Genomic DNA, 21140 nt, shown 5'->3' with positions numbered 1-21140 from the left:
TCAGTGACTCCATCCAGCGACCTCATTCTCTGTCGTCCCCTTCTTCTATTGCCCTCGATCTTTCCCAGCATTAGGCTCTTCTCCAGTGAGTCCTTCCTTCTCATTAGGTGGCCAAAGTACTTGAGTTTTAGCTTCAGGATCTGGCCTTCTAAAGAGCAGTCAGGATTGATCTCCTCTAGGACTGACCGGTTTGATCACCTTGCAGTCCAAGGGACTCGCAGGAGTCTTCTCCAGCACCACAGTTCAAAGGCCTCAATTCTTTGGCGCTCAGCCTTTCTTATGGTCCAACTTTCACTGCCATACATTGCAACTTGGAAGACCATAGCCTTGACTATACGCACTTTTGTTGACAGGGTGATGTCTCTGCTTTTTAGTGTGCTGTCTAGATTTGCCATGGCTTTCCTCCCCAGGAGCAAGCGTCTTTTAATTTCTTGGCTACAGTCCCCATCTGCAGTGATCTTGGAGCCCAGGAAAATAAAATCTGTCACTACCTCCATTACTACATATGCAGTGCCTACTATATCAGGACTGGCAATCTACATCCCTGCACCCATTCCTTGCTAGGTGCAGGGGACCAAGTTTAACGTTAGTTTTTACCAGCAGAAGTTTTTCACAGAAAAGTCTATATATGCCACAAGCTTCTGTTCAATGGACTTTAAACTTATTCCAATCTGGACTGGCCAGCTATTGTTTAGGGATCTACAGTGGTAATGTTTTAATATCATCTAACATCTTGTTGCTTACCACTTTTTTTAACTGTTGAGGTTTATATGCTCTAGAGAAGTTTATTGTGCTGGGAAAGATGGAAGCAAAGAGGAGAAGGCAGTAAAGAGAAGAAGGCAATCAGCAGCAAGGTGGATGAATTCAATTACAGCAGCAATGGGTTCACTGGTGGGAAATCTGAAGAACCAGCCTGGGAACAATCATCCTAAAGAAAATCAACCTATGTGGTTGCTAAGGCAATGTTCAATGGGATTTGCCTTGAATAAACCTCATTGGCTATGTCACTGTCACAGTGTGAATTGTCACTAAGAATTGGTAACTGACCTGATGGCATTTAAGCAGGCAAACAAGCAACAAGATAAAAATTGTTCTATACCTTTTCTGAAACTTTCTGAAGTTTCTCTTATTGCTGGATCCACATAAAATGGCAAATGATAACCGCTTGCTTTTTCTGGATAATGCAATAAATTCAGCACCACATCCTAAATGTGTGGATATGCTTTCATTTCTTATTGCTTGCTATCCAATTTTTATTTTCCATGATAAAAAAAATTATTTATCATCCCCTGCTGCTTCCACATTCTTTTTGTATGTGTTCATATATAGTCTTTGAAAGTATTAGTTTTGTGTTCTGCCTTCTAATCTAGTTATAGAGCTCGAACACTGTATATTTCTATGCTCTGTATTTTATCTTAACCATGCTAAGCAGTTATTTGAGCGCTTCCTACTTTAATCACAACACAACTTCTGAGTAAACATACACGGAAGGATCGTATTGGTAAATATTGTAAAGGAACGAAGGGGATTTTTTCAGTTCTATTCAAACGAATGACTGACTACTCAGCAAGAACTTTTAATTCCACTTTTAATTGCAGACACGCATAAAAATATAACTGACTGCATACTTTTTAATTTAGATTGTCATCTGGACTGCAAAAATAGGGACCCCCACATGGAGCGGTGGAGAATTTTAAATCTGTTTTCATTTAGTACTCATCCGGATTTCGGCCGCCCATATACGGCAAGCCCTGTTTTGAAGCATCACGTTTAGAATTGATAAACTCACCTTCGGAATCATCAAACGGAAGGTTCGGAAAGGGGATGGAATGTTCTTTATTATTTCTCTTTAAAATTAAAACATAAATGGATTAGAGCTACTGCAACTCGAGAGTTTAATAAAAACGAAGCCCGTGCTAAACCCATGGCCGAGAAGAAGGGAATATTTCCGAGCGGAGGCACGAATCCGACCGAGGGGAACCCTGGGCAGGTAACACAGGCAGAAAGGAACCAGAGAGGCTTCCCGCAGACGCCACGAGCTCGGAACTTTCGCTTTGCATGCGCCGGTTCCCGAGGACTGATGTGCGGGTTGCACAAGTCCCTGCCATGGCAGCAGCGGAAGGGAAGGACCCGCTAGGCTTCTTCGCGGCGTACGGTAGCGACAACAGCTCGAGTGCCGGCTCGGATGCCGAAGACGAGGAAGGCTCGGGCCGAGGGGCCAAGGCGTCTTCACAGCAGCCCCAGAACGGCATCCCCGAAAGGAAATCGCGCTTGCCTGGGCCCGACGAGCTCTTCCGCAGCGTGAATCGACCGGCTTTCCTCTATAATCCGCTGCATAAGGAGATCGACTGGGAGAGTCGCGTGGTGCGAGCTCCCGAAGAGGTTAGCAAAGGTTCTTCTATTCCTCTGGGCCAGGGGTAGGCAACCTCGGCTCTTTTATGACTCATGGACTTCAACTCCCAGAATTCCTGAGTCAGCTATGCTGACTCAGGAATTCTGGGAGTTGAAGTCCATGAGTCATAAAAGAGCCGAGGTTGCCTACCCCTGCTCTGGGCGTATTCCTCCTGGCAGGGAAGGCGCCTGGCTCCCCTATCGTTAAGGGTAATCCTAGGATTAGGCAGGATCGAGAGGGGTGCCCCCTTCTAGTCAGTTGCAGCAGAAACACCAAAGGGTTTGACTTGGTTAGGTTAACTGGGTAATAGGGGATAGGTTTTCGTGCATCCCGGTTTCACGCATAAATGAAACACATGGTGATCAAAACTCAAGGTCTCCCGTTGGTAGCCTGATGCCTCAAAGACTACGCCAAACCGGCTCTCTCTTGAAGGCCTGGCTCACACTAAAAAAAAAGGTCCCTGTGGCACACGTTTTTTTAGTACTCAAAAGCCTGACATAATTTGGAATGACTCTTCCATTCGCTATTATTACTTTGTGTGGGATCTGGGACATGAAACTTTTGTAGCCTTATAGGGTGTGAAGTGAACATTCTCTGCTTGCCAGATTATTTTATTTCGTTTTATTTAAAGCATTTATAAGGTGAAGGTAAAGGTTCCCCCGCACATGCGTGCTAGTCGTTTCCAACTCTAGGGGCCGGTGCTCATCTCCGTTTCAAAGCCGAAGAGCCAGCGCTTGTCTGAGGACGTCTCCATGGTCATGTGGCCGGCATGACTAGACACCAAAGGCGCACAGAACACTGTTACCTTTCCACTGTAGTGGTCCCTACTTTTCTACTTGCATTTTTACGTGCTTTCGAACGGCTAGGTTGGCAGAAGCTGGGACGAGTAACAGGTGCTACGTGGCACTAGGGATTCGACCCGCCAAACTGCCGACCTGATCGACAAGCTCAGCATCCTAACCCACTGAGCCACCGCGTCCCTTAAAGCATTTATAGAGCCACCCATTTTTCAACCCAAGGCGCAAGCTCAGTCACAGTAAACATCCCTCCTGAGACATGGCTCTTGCTCATAGACAGAGCCAGGTTCCTTCACGCCTTCCATGAGTTGGAGACACAAAAATGTTTCCAATGTTTTTTTCCGAAAATTCTTGGGAGATAGTGAACTCTCTACTTTGAGAGAATCCTCTCTTATTTTCAGCTGTCAACATTAACATGTTGACCTAAAGTGATCAATATCAACCCCTAAGGGTGGTGGTGGTTCTTGTTATTCATAGTATTATTAGCTACAATAATATTTATTGTATTATTTTCATATAATATGTGGGAGTTGGTGAAACTTCATGAAGGGGTAAATGAACCGAAAAGTTTAGTCACCTCTGGTCCAGGCCATTTTAATATTTAAAATGCAAGGGCTTTTAATTTTTTTATCTTCTCCTTTAAAATAAAGTTTGACTTTGCTTAACAGTTTTTGAGAGTGATTTACAACCCTAGGGAAAGGAAGGCCTAAGCACTACATTTGTCAGGCCCCATGTGGCATAACCAGGATAAGGCACTGGAGAAATTATTTCCACTTTTTTGTATCTTGACACAACACACTCTAATTGTTAGAAAATGAGCACATTACTATGTTTTTGTGCCGTCTCCCTCTCAAACACTAGGTGTAGAAGATGGCTACCAAATGGGGTACACCCAGGAAAAAAGATGGTCAAATATCAAACCACTGCTCTCAAGAACGTGATAAGGCCAGGTTTCTAGAAAAGAAAGGTTGGCACCATCAGCCTTTCATTCTGGTGAGGTTAGTTAGCTGCTACACGATCAGAATTTAGTATTATATTTTTACATTAATATTTCTTATTATTTTCGCTTTTTCTAACAGTTAGTACTTTTCTTACAGTGAATAGTTTGTTTAAGCTATTTGTATTCCTAACCGGCAGTAGCATCAGTGTTAAATGTTTATTACAACTTGGTTAGATTTTCAGATGCAAGAGTACATGTAGACCTCGACCCAAAATGTCTGTTGCTGTGCGAGACAGTTGTTAAGTGCATTTCCCCCCATTTTACGACATTCCTTGAGACTGTTGTTAAGTGAATCACTGCAGTTGTTAAGTTAGTAACAAGGTTGTTAAGTGAATCTGGCTTCCCCATTGACTGCTTGTCGGATGGTCGCAAAAGGCGATTCCATTACCCTGGGACACTGCAAACGTCATAAATATGAACCAATTGCCAATCGTCTGAATTTTGACGACGCGGCTATGGGGATGCTGCAATGATTGTAAGTGTGAAAACAATCATAAGTGCTCTTGTAACTTTGAACGGTCGCTAAATGAACTCTTGGAAGTCGAGGACTACCTGTAATTTGTACCTGTTATAGTTATATTTTTCAAATCTCCTTTACTGGTCTTTTCATATTTCTTTCAACAGCCTCCTAAGGAATTCAAGGCATGGACCACAAATGCTGTGCCTCCCCCGGAAACTTACACTGTCAAAGAAAAAAAGGCTCCGCCCCCTCCAGAACGTGATATGGCAATCAAATGGTCAAATATCTATGAAGATAATGGAGATGATGCTCCAAGGCATGTAAACAATGTACATTTCTTACCAGAAGAAGAACAAGAACACGTTGAATCAGGTAATGGTGTTCCGTTTCGTTCAAAATAAATAATGTTGGCCATTCTTGTGTATGACTCTTTTAATGGGAAAATATGGCCTTGGCATGTCTTACATGAATTTATGTAGAAGAGTCGTGAATCCAATTATAATGTTAGTAATGTTAAACTTAAACCTAGACTTGAGAGCAGCTTCCTATGAAATGTAGATGTATAGAATGTCCAAATCTTTCTTTGCATACTGTTATGCGTATTTTGATTAGCATGATTAATGCATTCAGTTTTATGCCTCAACACCTAGATGAAATTCCTGTATTCCCCAGGGAATTTTTACTAACAGCTAATAATATTTCTTGCTGGCCACAGAGTCATGATGCTTAATGTCTAAGAGTAGCCTTATCTACCCGTTTCTAAAGATGATGAATGATTTGAAATTGAACATGCTTTTAATAAGCAGGAACAGTATTTAAAGGTTAAATTAAACAATGAGTTGTTTGAGAAAGGAAAGATTCAAAAGCAAATACCACCCCAGTGCTAGAATAGCCTCTCCCAGTCTCAGCCCACAGCTGTGGTTAAAGTCTAACACAGTGTTTCTCAAACTTGGCAACTTTAAAACATGGAGACTTCAACTCCACAGTTGACGTCCATGTGCCTTAAAGTTGTCAAGTTTGAGAAATATTGATCTAAGACATCTGAAAAGCACCAGGTTGTAAGCCAGGTTATAGGAGGCTTAGTTGGAATACCCATAATAGTGATCTGTTTAACCTCTTTTCAAACATCACCATTGATGGAAGACCCTTAGTCATTGAAGTCATAATTGGACTGCTGTTATGACTAAGGAAGTTCCCTAATCTCCTTTCCTGTAACTTCTTAATAATAAAAGCAATTCAATGATGAAGAGACTAAGAAGGATTGGGCCTGATTAATATTTGGATGGTTTATACAAAATTCCCAGGTCTGTTTTCTAGATTTGGTCATTGGGGGTGGGGGGAGAGAATCTAGGAAGTGACAACTTTGAGTTCCCTTTATATTGATGTAAGTGAGGCTGCATGGATGCCAGGCCAATGTAATCATCAAAAGCCGATACTATCGATAATATTTTCCAAATGTGGCTTTTGCAAACTTTGGCTTACATACAATGTCTCTTCTTTGAAGATGGTGAAAAAGATGAACCCAGCTCATTTAAGAAACGCAAATTAAACCCTGACGAGCAGCCAAAGAAGAAAAAGCAATGAAGAATTGGATAAAGACTCATTAATTTATCAATGTCCAAGTTCTGATCTGGTTGATGTTTGATATAAATGTCAGGTCTATTAATGCAAATGTTTCTAGTGGAAACCTTTTAATTGCAACACTTTTAAAATGTAATACAGTATTTTTGCTCATACAGATTTTGGAAGTTTGTCATAATCTCTTCCTACTTAAGACAAATTCTTGTGACACTATAAACCTTAACATATGTGTTACAGATTTGTTGGCATTTAAATTTTAATATTTGGAGCAATAAGCAAATATTACAAAACCTACTACATATGAACAATGGTGATATGTGAAATGTAAATGTAATAACTGTTTACTGAGCTACTATTTTGATGGATTTTTTTTCTTAATAAAATGCTATTTTGGGAGGAGGGAGTTTTTAACTGCATTATGAAAATGAATTTTTTTGAAATGTTTGTAAATAGTTTACTAAAATAAAGCTGCATGTGTCAAAGGTACATTTATTACAAATTTCACCGATTGAAATTGTAACTGAAAACTGTATTTCTCTGTAGTGTTAAGAAAAACATGTGTTTATTTAAGATGAATTAGTGATAGCTTGGAGACTAAATTCACAAATATTTTGCTCCATAGTTTCCAAGGATGCTCAGCACAATCAGCTTACCGTAATCTAGAAACAGTCTGACAGCCATACGAATATAAGTATGATTTTAGGGAGATAGAAAATATTTTCATGATATTAAATGGACAGAATTTAAGTTAGATTTTTTTCCCTGCATCACTTGTCTTTTCCCTTGAGACATGTCTTGGCCTGCAATTGTGGATCAAATCTTTGATATTTACAGAGAATTTGTATGGCTGTGAATCTATTTGTTTTATATACAGTTCATTTGGTTTTATATTACAAATTGACTTGCTGTTGTCCAACAATTATCCCAAGATTGTTTAGGCAATTTTGATAAAGTACTAAAATGTCTCTCTGAAAGTGATTGCCCCGTTTATATCTTGGGAACTTCATGGCTACTTCCCGTAATACGAGTTAATTCTATGGGATTAACTCATACAATCGTTATACTCAAGGCTTTCTAATTATTTTTGTTTCAGTTCATATTAGGTTATTTGCTCAGTAAAATATCTCTAAGCTCTGATTTTCTGGTTATATTTCCAATTTTAATTTTTAGTATGTCAAGTCTTAAAAGCTTTTTTTTCTGTTTAAACCATATTAAGAACAGATTGAGCAATTAACAATATTCATGGTTTGAGCAATTAACAATATTCATGGGCACAGTTCAAGTAATTAGAAAAAAATATTTGATATTTCTCTCCTTTTTATACTCTTGCATGTAAAATAAACTTTTGTTTCCACTTTGGTGGTATATGAAATAGAACTTCTTTCATACTGTATCCCATTTTTGGGATACAATTCTGTATGAAATAGAAATAAAATTATATAAAGGAGGAGGAGGATTAAGATGCTTCAATTGTTGATTGACAAAGAAAAATACATGAATATATAGCATTCCAGGGACTATTTCTTCCGTACTTTGGATGTGTGTTTTTATATATTACCTCTATATTTTCTGAAGTGAATTTTTTTAAACAGGTAAAAATTATCCTGCTGGATCTTCGTATGAGAAGTTATCTTGTTTGCTCATTTATTTAATAAACTGCATCAATTTCAATGATCCCAGATGATATACAAGAGCAGTGACAGCATTCTGTATCAGTGTTAATGTTAATATAATTTAATGGACTTTAAAAGGATGTTTTGTATTTTCAAGGGAAAATGTTACTGCAAAAGAACGGCCAAAGTCTGGGTGTGATATATAAAATAAAACCACATTTCAAAAGTAATTGAATATAGCTCAAGTTGGGAACTTTTTTTGGATTATAATTCTATATACATAGTTTATTTTATTTTATTTGGAATTAACAGCAAAAGAGTGATCAGAGTGTTGATTTTAGAAAGTTATAAATGGACTAAAGGTCCAGATGGATTAAAAATATACTGAAATTAAATAAACAATAATAAATTAAATAGTTTCCTGTAGGATTATAATTAAAAGGAAGAATACTTAAACTCTCTGCCATTATTAATAGACTTAATTGATGCTAGAGAACAGGTTTTACTGAACAAGGCTGACATTGATTCAAATGTGGATTTAATAACGACAACCTATCTGAAGGAAATAGCGAAAGATGTCATACTGAATATACAAATGAAATCAACTGATGTTTTGATAACTAAAAAGGGCATAGAAATAACACACTGGGAGAGTGTATTGGGTAACCTCTCCATTTTGGAACCACTAATGGGATTTGTTAATGTTGCCAATCATTTTATGACAACTGAAGCCAAGTATTTGGACACCATTTGAAAGGACTAAAGATTAAAATGGTTGGGAGGAAGGGGAAGGAATATAAAGTTGTTTAAAATAGACAGGTTGTTACTTCTGGAAATTTTTAATGTTGTTTTTTTCTTACCAGGAGTGAATGATGATGTTTAAGGTTTTGTTTATAGATAAAGACTTATATAGGACAGTGTTTATTTGCTGTACTTTAAATTTATCAGGTTAAGGTTAAAACAGTTACACTGGTGGGATTTTTAATGACTGGACTAATGATGAGGTTTGGGGAAATTTGTTTTATGACAAAAAATAAGATATAAAAGGAAGGAATTCAAGTGGATCTACTAGATCAAGTTTATAATGCTGAGTTGTTATTTCTGGTAGCCTTTAATGGACTTTTGCTTATTAGGGTGGGTTTTAAAAATTTGTTTATAGGGAATGAGGTGTTATATGGGATGAAGAGACTGTTGTATTTTAAGAAGTTGATAAATTATAATAAATTATTAAAACTATAGGGTAAAAGAAAATTATTGCTTTTCTTTCTTTTTTCCTTCGCACTTTTTCTTTTTTGTACTTTGTATTAGTTTTATATATCCAATGTAATATTATTGAAATTATTATTCAAAAAGGTAAAACAAAAATTAGTGGTATAATGCGTATGAGACTATTCACTTCTGTTAGCGTGATATAACGATATATTTTTTTGTTAGTAATAAAGTCCAAATAACACTTCCACGCTGATCTCTCTCTCTCTCACTCTCTGTCGTCCATCTAGTGTAGATACAGTAGACGAGAGAGAGAGAGAGAGAGAGAGAGAGAGAGAGAGAGAGAGAGAGAGAGAGAGAGAGAGAGGATAGCTCTCCTAAAGAGAAAACCTTGTGATGTTTTTTAATGGACAAATGGCTATCTTTTAGTGGAGTTATCAAATTGTGGTCTCCCTCTGTTAATGTTATTTTAATTTTATTTTATTTTATTGAAAAATACCTAGTTAAATGTCTTAATAGTTTAAAAAATGACCCAGATTATAAGCAGGCATATACATAGAATGAAGGCTATTGCTAAGCACATTGGTTTGTGCTTAAATTGTAAGCCGCCCTGAGTCTTCGGAGAAGGGCGGGATATAAATGGGATTAAAATAAATAAATAAATATTTTCTGAGATACAATCTAAAAATAAGGAAGGTGAAGTAAATTATATTTAATATGCTAGAATGAGATTTCTCTGAAATTTATTTTAAAAACTACGAGTTTCATTTAGCCATTAACTTCATTCAGATTTTCAGATGATTTAAGGTAGCTATTTCAGTGTTCACTATATCTGAGACTATAATACGGATGCAATTGCTGGGCTTAAAAGAAACATTTAAACACACTCGTGGTATATTCTTGTAGCATTGGTTTTAAACAAAAGTTAAGGGTGGAGATGTATCACAAAGTTTGCCTTTTTGAAAAGACTGCAGGAACTGTTCTAAATACACTTGAAATTTGTACCTGTGACACTTATCACTTTACAGTGCTAGGTCTTGGGTAACAATTCCCTTTTTCCTACTGAAAGCACATCCTCCTCCATGAATTCCTTCTCCATCTGTAGCTGATAAACGAGTAAATAGAAATGCTAATATGTAAAAGTAGCGTTCGTTCATGTAGCATATGCCTTTGCTTAAAAGGACCCATTCCAACTTCAGGAACCTGCTTGTGCAAAAATGCTAACTGCTTGCATTTGGCCCATTTGGAAGTGACAGATGTTCTCCTCGGGCAGTCTTGTGTTCTCGGAGAACAATAAATGTAGTAAATAACCTGGATTGTTGTGTTCTTTCAGACACCGATGAGAATCTACCTGCCAACTTTGAAAATGGACTCCTCGCCCCTCCACTTACAAAATGCAAAAATTAATTTCTGGAAAACATTTCTGAGCTAGGAATTGGCTATCAACTAGATCAGAGGTCCCCAACCTTTTGGGCACCAGGGACCGGTGTCATGGAGAAAGGTTTTTCCACGGACCACAGGGGGTGTGGTTTTGAATACTGCCTGCATCCCGAGGATGGAGCTTTGCCTGCTTGTCCGGCCCCCTTGCTGGCATGCTGCAGACTGGTGCCGGTCCACGGATCGGGGGTTAGGGACCCCTGAACTAGATAACCTAGCAGAAAATGCGTGTTTTAAATTCCTCTTTCCTGTTCAGCAGCAACACACTTGCACTTGGCTTCTGAACTTACAGAGACTTTGAATATTGTTGCAGACAACAGACTGGATTTACAACAGATGAAATACAGGATAATAAATAAACAAATATGTAAATAAACATATTACATATTATGGCCCAAACTGTTAGGAGCAGGTTAGGAGGAAATTTATTCCACTAGAGGGTGCTGGTTACTGTATTAATACTTTTCCATTCAGTTAAAAAGTCTTAATAATGCAAATATACTTCTTTTGGTCGACAGTCTTCCAAGCACTGTGTTGTTTTGAGTGCAAGTATGACCCAGAAATTTGCTTAACAGTCCTTGCTAAGTTATTTTATTTGTTCTAGTGACTTGTTTCAAATGTCTTTTATGTATTTCAAATAGCAGTGTTTGCATTTCTTAACTAAAAATATTTATAGATAATGACTTAACTCTTAGGTTTCAGTCATTTGAGGAGTTAAAGAAAAGGTATTTGGGATTCAAGCCTCTTCCAGACTTAGTTCTTTCTTGGCACTTTGCTTTCAGCATGGAGTACAAGGTTCATTTATATATAAAACATCCCAAAGAGAAACCTCATCAAAGCAGTCTACAATGTTGAAAGCATAAAATAAATGTAATGAATTAGTGAAACATACACACATAAACACACATATTTGTGTAGTATAGGTTTACATTAAAGACCAGTCAAAACATTCAGATCTTTAATGTCCAGTCTGATCTAGAAGCTTATTCTGAAAATCTGAAAAAATCTAAACAGTCCATCAAATAATTTAGTTACAGTTTAAAAGACAAGTACAAAGGCAAATACCAAGCACAAATACAAAACCAATACTAATAAAAGTACTCGTAAATGACAACCAAGAATGATCTATCCTTCACCGTTTTTCTTCCACGGAGGACCAAACCTTTGAACCTGTAGATATTTGAAGAATATACTGTATTTACCTCTGTCAAATTTGCAAGAGGCTTTGAATTACATTTCCTTTGCTGCATCGAAACATTTATTTCAAACTTTATTTGCTGGTAATCTGCTCCTCCTCTGGTTTTGTAAGCCATGCACTTAGCACAACCCTTCATTTTTCATCTAAGCAAATCTTGAGAAAAATACTCTTCTTCAGTATGAGAGAGAAATTTCTGTCACATATGGAAGAAGAGTATTTCTGTGATAAAACTGCCAAGGCTAAATGTAATATAAGCAGCAAACACATACATATTTTGGGAAAATATCCAAGAAGAAAGCTGCTGTATCAGGAAAGAGAGTAAAGTATGGTTTCAGACAATAGATGCTCCTGAACCTTCTATATGGCAAAGTTGCATGAATTACAGAAGCTGTCAGGACCCACCCCAATCCACGTCTTAGGAAAACAAAAACTCTTGGAGTCAGTTCTAGTCCAAAAGGAATTTTTACTAAGATATGCTTGGTTGTGGAAATACAAGACAGGACTTGGTATTGTTTTACAGATTGAAACTTTATAAAGAGTTCCCGGTTCAACCCCCCTTCCCTCAACCCCATTTGGTCAGCCCCCCATCATTTTACTTTGTGTCATCCCTTTCGTGGAAAAAAGGGAACTTCGAATCTTTATGGTTATTGCCTTCCTTTACAGATTCAAATGGAGACACAGGCCAGATGCCTTCTTCCCTAACCCTCCCCTTTGTTCCCCCAGTTCAAAAGGTTTCCCTTGGTCTTTGAAATAACCTAAGGCAGGCTGAATCCACATGTGCTCCTCCTTCCTCGGGAGATGGCAGAATCCATGGGGGGGGGGAAATAATGTTTTAAACATACATTTATGAATGTGATATAAATGGATTCTGACAGAAGCTGTTCTGGGTTTCTGAAAGTAGCCTAGTGGTGAATAATATCACAATGTGTGATTCAGCTCCAACTCACCTGGAATAGGAAGCATTTGCCATGCTGTTCATCACCTCAGGGAGCAAAATGTCTTCTGGTAGCATTTGCTAATAAGCTGAAGTTTGAATTAAGCTGCTTACTTCACACATTAACCAGATTTAAATGTAAATCAATATGGTCTCCTTAAAGCAGCTCTAGCAGTCAGGGTGTTTGCCTTGTGGGCTATATGTTCAGGGTTCAGCTGTGGCACATACCGAGAAGTTTATAATCAGAATAGAGCTGGAAGGGATTTTGGAGTGTATTAATATGTTATGGTTAACGGTTATGTAGTACATGTAAATAGTTATGAGGTAAAACCAACCGAGCACAAATGGCAGCTTTGACAGCTGTCAAAGCTGCCAGTAGCCACTGTGCAAGCGCAAGCGCAACCGCTTGACAGCTCTGAGCTGTCAAAGACGCAGGTAACTGCGCAGGCGCGACACAGCTTGACAGCTCAGGGCTGTCAGAGCTCACCACCGCCGATTGGTCCGCGCTGACAGCGGGAAACCGGCGCGGCTCGGATTGGTCGCCAGCCTGCCAGCTGGGGTATAAATAGAGGTGCTGTGATTCTGTTCCCTGCCCGGTTCCTCATGAATAAAGTGTTACTTTGAGCCAGCTGTCTCACGTAATCCTTACAACGGACAAAGCACTGGCGACGAAGGTGGGATTCACTGCTTCGCATAGCTGAAGTCACTAGCCGAAGGAAGAGAATTTTTTCCGTGGCTCAGAGCTAGTCACAGCTGAAGTCACTGGGCAGGAAGTACAACTTCCTCAACGCCCGCGAAGCAGTACCCAAGACCGGGACAGTATGGCCAACCTCGGCCACATCCGCGAGTTCAATATACGCCACCCAGAGTGCTGGGAGTCGCACTGGGGCCAGGTCGAAGGGTTCCTGCTGGTCAACAAGACCACGGACGACCGGTCCAAGGCAGCGGCACTCCTTTGCCTCAGTGGGCCAGCCGTGTACGACGTGGCCGTAGGACTTTTCAGTCCAGAACCCATCGCCTCCGTACCATATGCGGAACTCACAGAAGGACTCAGTAAGCATTTCATGCTGACCAAATCAGAACTATTCTGGCGCGTAAACTTCGCGCGGTGTTGTCAACTCCTGGACGAATCAGCCACTGACCTCATAGCAGGGGTCCGGCATTCCGCACAAAGATGCCGGTTCCCGGATCTGGAGGACCGGATCCGCGACCAGGTAGTCATCGGGCTGAAGGACGAGCGCCTACAGAAGAAGCTGGTCACGAAGCCCACCATGAGTTTGGCCGAGGTCACCATGGAAGTCATGGCTTACGAGGATAGCCACTGCGAGAAAACCGGACCACTAGAAAACGGACCATACGGGTCCGTACACCAGGAGGACGTTGGCCCCAGCAACTTAGGGGAAATCAACGGTTCAACCGATATAGACGCCGTTCAATGTAGGTTTGAAAAACTCCAGACCCGCCGCGACGGCCGTGGGGGCCCACCAAACAGCAAAAAGACCAATTATCAAGGTGGCAGCCCTCAAGGAAATCGGGTCAAATGCGCCAGCTGCGGAGGAAACCACCCAAGAGCTTCCTGCCGTTTTTGCAGTGCCAAATGCCATGGCTGTGGCAAAACCGGACACCTCAGAGCCGTATGCCGTAGCCAGAACCGGGAGAACCTGCACGAGTTGGAAGTGACATCCGCAGGTACGAGCCCGACCACGGCCAACAGGAAAAAGCCCCCTAGGTCCCTAGTACTAGCTGTAGGGAGGAATAAGGGGGCGGGAGCGGTCCATCAAGTGTTAAGACCAAAAGTTAAAATCAATGTCCAGCTGCACAGGGTTCCCTGTGAAATGGAAGTTGACTTGGGATCTTCGGTCTCCCTCATTTCGTGGAAGACTTATAAGGATATTTGCCGCCACAGCAAGCAGCAAATTCCTTTACAACCCACCAGTATACACCTTGCCGATTTCCAAAAAACCCCGATCATACTCAGGGGAAAAGCCAAGATTCCGGTGGAATTTAGGCAATTCCGGGGATTCCTAACGATTTTAGTAACGCAGGGAAACCGAACCAGTCTATTAGGTCTCGACTGGTTCGAGGCATTAGGAATTGCATTAACGGGAATTAACACAACCCAGGCTGCAAGCCTCGAAGCCGTCTAACATCAGTTCGCAGACGTCTTCGATGGCTCGTTGGGAAGATATACAGGGCCACCAGTAGCACTAAAATTAAACCCCGAAATTTTACCGGTTAGAATAAAAGCTAGGAGAGTCCCGTTCACACTCAAAAGTAAAATTGAGAACGAACTGGACCGACTTGTTAATCTAGGAGTTTTAGAACCAATCGAGGGGGGCGAGTGGGAAACACCAATTATAACCACAATTAAACCTAACGGCCAAATTAGAATTTGCGCCAAGTATAAGGCCACCCTAAACCGAACGTTGAATTCGCACGCTTACCCTGTCCCAGCAGTGAAAGATGTCCTCGCGGCCATAAGGTCCGGCGCCATCTTTGCGAAACTGGACTTGGCACAGGCGTATTTGCAACTACCCGTCACCCAGGAAACCGCAAATGCGCAGACCATCGTTATGCACCGCGGGGCTTTCAAAGTGAAGCGCCTGCAATTCAGCATATCTGCAGCCCCGGGAATTTTCCAGGAAATTATGGAAAAAACCCTTAAAGGAATTCCCGGGGTCTGCCCTTATTTTGACGATGTACTTATAGCTGGCAAGTCAGAAGGGGATTTAGCAGACAAATTGTGGAAAGTTCTAAGCAGGTTCAGAGCAGCGGGGCTCAAACTAAAAAGAGATAAGTGCTCTATAGGGGTACCCTCTACCGAGTTTTTGGGATATAAAATCGACTCTCAAGGAATTCACCCCACTGACTCTAAAATCAAAGCCATCAAAACCGCACCCACTCCAAAAAACAAGCAGGAACTGCAAGCCTTTTTAGGACTGCTAAATTTTTATCATGCATTCTTGCCCCACAAGGCAACGATTGCGGAACCCCTGCACAGACTGCTCGACAAGGGTACCCCCTGGTCCTGGTCTCCCCAGCAAGACACCAGTTTCCAACTCCTAAAGAACCTACTCACCAATAATTCCACTGTAACACTTTTCAAGGAAGGAATGCCCCTATGTATAGCATGCGATGCTTCTCCATACGGAATCGGGGCAGTTCTAACGCGGACTGGAACCCAAAAGCCAATAGCATTTTATTCCAGAACACTTTCAAAACCGGAGCGCAACTATGCTCAAATTGACAGGGAGGCTTTAGCAAGTGTTGCAGGCGTGGAAAAATTTCACGACTACCTCTACGGACGGCAATTCACTATCTTCACTGACCACAAACCACTATTAGGAATATTCACATGGGATAAGCAGATGCCCCAAATTCTGTCCCCCCAAATTTTAAGATGGTCTACCTTTTTATCTGCTTATTCGTTCAGAATAATCCACAAGCCAGGGAAGGAAATGGGGCATGCCGATGGGCTAAGTAGACTTCCCCTACCGATAATAGACCCCGCCCCCGCCCCAGCCGGCAACATCCTAGCAATTTCAGAATTACCAGAATGCCCCCTATCAGCTACAGACATCGCCACAACTACGGATAAGACCCTTAGCAGGATACTAAACTGGATTGCCTCCGGTTGGCAATCAAAATCCCCCGGCCCTGAGTTCCAGGCATATTTCTCCAGGAGAATGGAACTTTCATCCCATCTGGGGTGCATACTGTGGGGGAATAGGGTCATAGTCCCTGAGAAACATAGACCCAAGGTTTTGAACACTCTACATGAAGGGCACCCAGGGACAGTAAAAATGAAGGCATTGGCAAGGAGCTACGTTTGGTGGCCGGGCATAGATTAAGATATTGAGACACACGTAGCCGGCTGCTACCCCTGCCAGGCTGTCATACCCGCACAACCGCAAGCCCCCGTCCACAAATGGGAGACAACCAAAAATCTCTGGTCTCAGGTGCACTTAGACTTTGCGGGACCCTTTCAAGGACAGGTATTTTTAATAGCAATAGACAGTTACTCCAGGTGGCTGGAGGTCGTGCCGGTCAGTAGCATGACTACGGCTGCCCCTGTACAGGTACTAAGGGGGCTTTTTGCCACACACGGCCTTCCGGATGTCTTGGTCTTCGATAACAGCCCCCTATTTACTTCCCGTGAATTCCAGACTTTTACCACGGAGAACTCTATTAGACACATCACGACGGCTCTGTTCCACCCCTCGTTGAATGGCTTGGCTGAGGTTATGGTGAAGTCCACTAAAGACGCACTACGGAAAATCGTCACGAGAAACTGGCACCACAGGTTAGCTCAATTCTTACTAGCACAACACACCACCCCTTGCACGACTACGGGGAAGTCACCAGCAGAACTGCGTTGGGGGAGACGACTGGTGGCTAGGCTTGACAGGTTACACCCTGACAGGATAACGGCAGAACCAGAACAACCCCTTCATCACAGAACCTTGGCTAACGGACAAACCGTCTGGGCAAGAAACTATTTTATTTTATTTATTTTATTTAGATTTATATACCGCCCTTTCCCGAAGGACTCAGGGTGGTTTACAGGGCATTTAAAAAACAGTCAATACAAACGTTAAAACAAATTAAAAGAGACTAAATAGAACCCTGAGAAAATTAAAACCCAGTTAAAATTAGAATTAAAAATATTCTCAGCCTGGGCCAGAGAGCTCGAAGAGCCAGGTCTTCAGGTCCCGGCGGAATGAACGGAGGTTGGGGGCAGTCCTAAGCTCCACAGGCAGCTGGTTCCACAGGGCAGGCGCACCCACTGAGAAGGCCCTAACTATGGGGGAGGGAACAAATGGATTCAGGGGGTTGTAATTGAGCAAACTGGACCCTTATCATACATAATAGATACCGGAAATAACTGCCACATACGTCGACACATTGACCAATTATGACAACGCAGCCGTCAAAACACGGGGGAAAGGGGAAGCAAGGCAAATTTGATGCCATGCACCACGCCAGGAACAAACACCCCCCCCAACAAGCACTTCTAACGAGGGAACCCTCGAAGCTCCAGATCCAGACCCTAGTCAAGAATCGGCGCATCCAGAACCAGGGGAAGGGGAGCCTACAGCAGCAACACCCCTCCGCCATTCTAAGAGAACCAGGAAACCCCTGGCCTACTTAAAAGACTACGAATGGGGCACACAACGTAAAAGCAACCAGGATGATCAACCAACCAGTTCGGGGGAGGGGTAAGGGGTGTTGTTTATTAATATGTTATGGTTAATGGTTATGTAGTACATGTAAATAGTTATGAGGTAAAACCAACTGAGCACAAAGGGCAGCTTTGACAGCTGTCAAAGCTGCCAGTAGCCACTGCGCAAGCGCAACCGCTTGACAGCTCTCAGCTGTCAAAGACGCAGGTAACTGCGCAGGCGCAACACAGCTTGACAGCTCAGGGCTGTCAGAGCTCACCACCGCCGATTGGTCCGCGCTGACAGCGGGAAACCGGCACGGCTCGGATTGGTAGCCAGCCTGCCAGCTGAGGTATAAATAGAGGTGCTGTGATTCTGTTCCCTGCCCGGTTCCTCACGAATAAAGTGTTACTTTGAGCCAGCTGTCTCGCGTAATCCTTACGACGGACAAAGCACTTCTAGTTTAACCCCCTGCTCAAGCAAGGAGACCCTATTTCAGAACAGTGGCTGTCCAGTTTTTTCTTAAAAACCTCCAGTGATGAAGCACTTTGACTTTCTGAAGGCAAGCTGTTCCGCTGGTTAATTGCCTTCACTGTTAAAACGTTTCTCCTTAATTCCATTTTGCTTCTCTCCTTGATTAGTTTCCATCCATTGTTTCTTGTCTTGCCTTCTGGGGCTTTGGAAAATAAGTTGCCCCTTTCTTTTTTGTGGCAGCCCCTCAAATACTGGAATACTGCTATCATGCCACTGCTAGTCCTCTTAGTGTAATTTCCTTGAAGGAGAAGACGCATTTCCTACCTTTACCCAGGACCCATCTATGTGCTACGCTCATCTCTTTCCCCAAGAGAGGTTATATTAAGAAGTTGGATAGCTTGTACTAATTGGCCAGGTCAAACATTTCTTTAAAGTTCCAAATTATCATGATGATGAATTACATTTCTTTTGCTGTTCTATAGGCGAATGTGTGAACAAAACATCTCTTCCTTCCTTTTACTGGTTTATCAACTGGATTTATACTTTTGGGCCTTGCAAAGAATTCACTATTTGTCTGTTTGAGCAGCCGTGAAACAAGGTAAACACAGCAAGCAGCTCAATCCTCTTCTCTGGATTGATCTGTGGGAAAGGAATGTGGGAAAAGAACCAAAAATGGAGAGAATTGGAACATGATGGGTGGAGATAACTCCTACTCTTTTCACATGGCTAATATTCCAAACTTAAGCAGCAGATGGGGTATTCAAAACATTGAAACACAATAAGCATAATGTGGTACAAACATCTGCTTCTAGTATACATGAAATCCCTTTCACTGTACTCTAAGCATTGCCAAGTATGGACAACCTGTGTAGTGCTCTAGATCTGTTGGACCAGAGTTTCTACCATCCCTGAATATTGGCGATGCTTGCAAGGGGTGACACTTTTGAAACCTTGTCTCTTAAATGGAGGACCGATTGAGTCTTTGTGGGGGGGGGAAACACCTTAAGTAACACCAGCTGCCTGCAATTAGTGCAGGTTCGCATCTCACCAGGCTCAAGGTTGACTCAGCCTTCCATCCTTCCGAGGTAGGTAAAATGAGGACCCAGATTGTTGGGGGCAATTAAGCTGACTTTGTAATAATGCCGCTGGGGGGGGGGGGCGAAAGCCCTAATAAGCAGGCATATACATAGAATGAAGGCTATTGCTAAGCACAGTGATTTGTGCTTAGAGTGTAAGCCACCCTGAGTCTTCGGAGAAGGGCGGGATATAAATGGGATTAAAAAAAACCCAAGAATAAGTAGTAAAGTAATTACATTCTGCCTATAGTGGTTTGACCATGTTCTACAAGTAGCATCTCATGCCACTCTCTGTACCACCTATCACTTTAACATCAATGGCAAATGCCCACACAGAAGACCAAAGCAAAGGTGGCAGAACAAACACCTAGAGCAGGGGTCGGCAACCTCGGCTCTTTTATGACTCGTGGACTTCAACTCCCAGAATTCCTGAGCCAGCATAGCTGGCTCAGGAATTCTGGGAGTTGAAGTCCACGAGTCATAAAAGAGCCGAGGTTGCCGACCCCTGACCTAGAGCAATCTTCAGAATTAATTAAAAGTTGGTATGGATTCAAATTACATTAGTTGTAGTAGGTTCTTTAACTTTAAGATGTGTGGTTTTCAGCTCCCAGAATTTCACAGCCAATATATGGTGATGCCGTTGCTCTCTCTTTTCTACTGTAACATTAGTTACCAGGCTAAATGTGGAACCAGTTGTAGTCACAGAAATGCCTGCATTTCACTTCAATTGTTTGTGTAAGATGGTCAAAATGGCTAATTGAGTGGCTGGTCTCTTAGCATGATGTCAAGATGGCAGGCCTAGATAAATGGCAAAAAATATAGCAAACTCCCCTCCCATCACTTTTCTTATTCATACTCTTTTCCTATTTGACTGGGAGGGAAGTAATTTATTTTTATATGCAAAACTAAACAGATGACGTGAAACAGTTATTAGCTATAGCTGAACACTGAGTGGCTGAGACATCTAGGAAAGTTATATTCTGATTGGCTGTGAGGTTGGCAAATGTGTGGCACAGAAATATCTATTATATCCTCACGCCTATTTCATTTTAAATTGTATTTTAACCAATTCCATTTTAAATTGTTTTTACTGAATTTTAGTAATAACATGTGTTTGGAACTCTCCACCTTGATATGGCCCATGGACTAATCAATAAAGTAATTAATTAATTAATATTATATACTCATGGTTAAAACTAGAAAACCCAGGACTCGTTGGGTCATTGTTTCAAAGGTACCGGATTCTTCAATGGCTTCAACAGTGGCAGGGCTGAAAAGGTTCTTTAAAATTCAGGGTGATGTTCAGACAATATATCTGCTTTGAAAGTAGCCCATGATGAACTGTATAGCACAGTTAAACTTCAGCAGTTGGCCACAGGAAATGTTTCATGCTTTATTTTTATGTCATAAAAAGTTTTATAACATTTGCCAAATTTCAGTTCCACAAGAGTTATGGGTTCTGGATATTGGATGCATTCTATAAGTTAGCCCATTTCTGGTATGTAGATGGTGAGAAAAGCCCATTTTATTTTTGCTGCATTTTAATTGCGAAATTAGATCCGGCCAATCAAATGGCTGAGTATATGGAAGAATCCTGATTCTTCTCACTTGGAGTTTTACCTGACTGCTTCAACAGCATGTAGTAGCTACAGAACAGGTTGAACGGGTTTAAGCTGTCTAAGACGGAGTATACATTTGTGTGTGCCTGTCTCCAGGATTCTTCCTTTCAAGATCTGCAGGCTTTGACCTGCTGAGAGGTGCCCAAACAGGGGCCCATCAGTCACACAGGTATGCAACTATATTGAAT

The 21140-nt window shown here is 41.5% G+C and overlaps 1 protein-coding gene across 1 annotated transcript; it reads left to right on the top strand.

The window, feature by feature from the left end:
- Nucleotides 1–1846: 1846 nt before the first annotated feature.
- Nucleotides 1847–9193, top strand: LOC308665044 (UPF0690 protein C1orf52 homolog). Its single transcript, XM_081322651.1, has 3 exons — nucleotides 1847–2382; nucleotides 4814–5021; nucleotides 6154–9193. Exons 1-3 carry the CDS (start codon nucleotides 2059–2061, stop codon nucleotides 6231–6233), a joined length of 612 nt encoding a protein of 203 aa, XP_081178777.1. The 5' UTR covers nucleotides 1847–2058; the 3' UTR covers nucleotides 6234–9193.
- The last annotated feature ends 11947 nt before the right edge of the window (nucleotides 9194–21140 follow it).

Source organism: Vipera berus (genome assembly GCF_964194415.1).
Source record: "Vipera berus genome assembly, chromosome: 3".
Taxonomy (NCBI): Eukaryota; Metazoa; Chordata; class Lepidosauria; order Squamata; family Viperidae; genus Vipera; species Vipera berus.
This window is presented reverse-complemented; position numbering and strand designations above follow the sequence as displayed.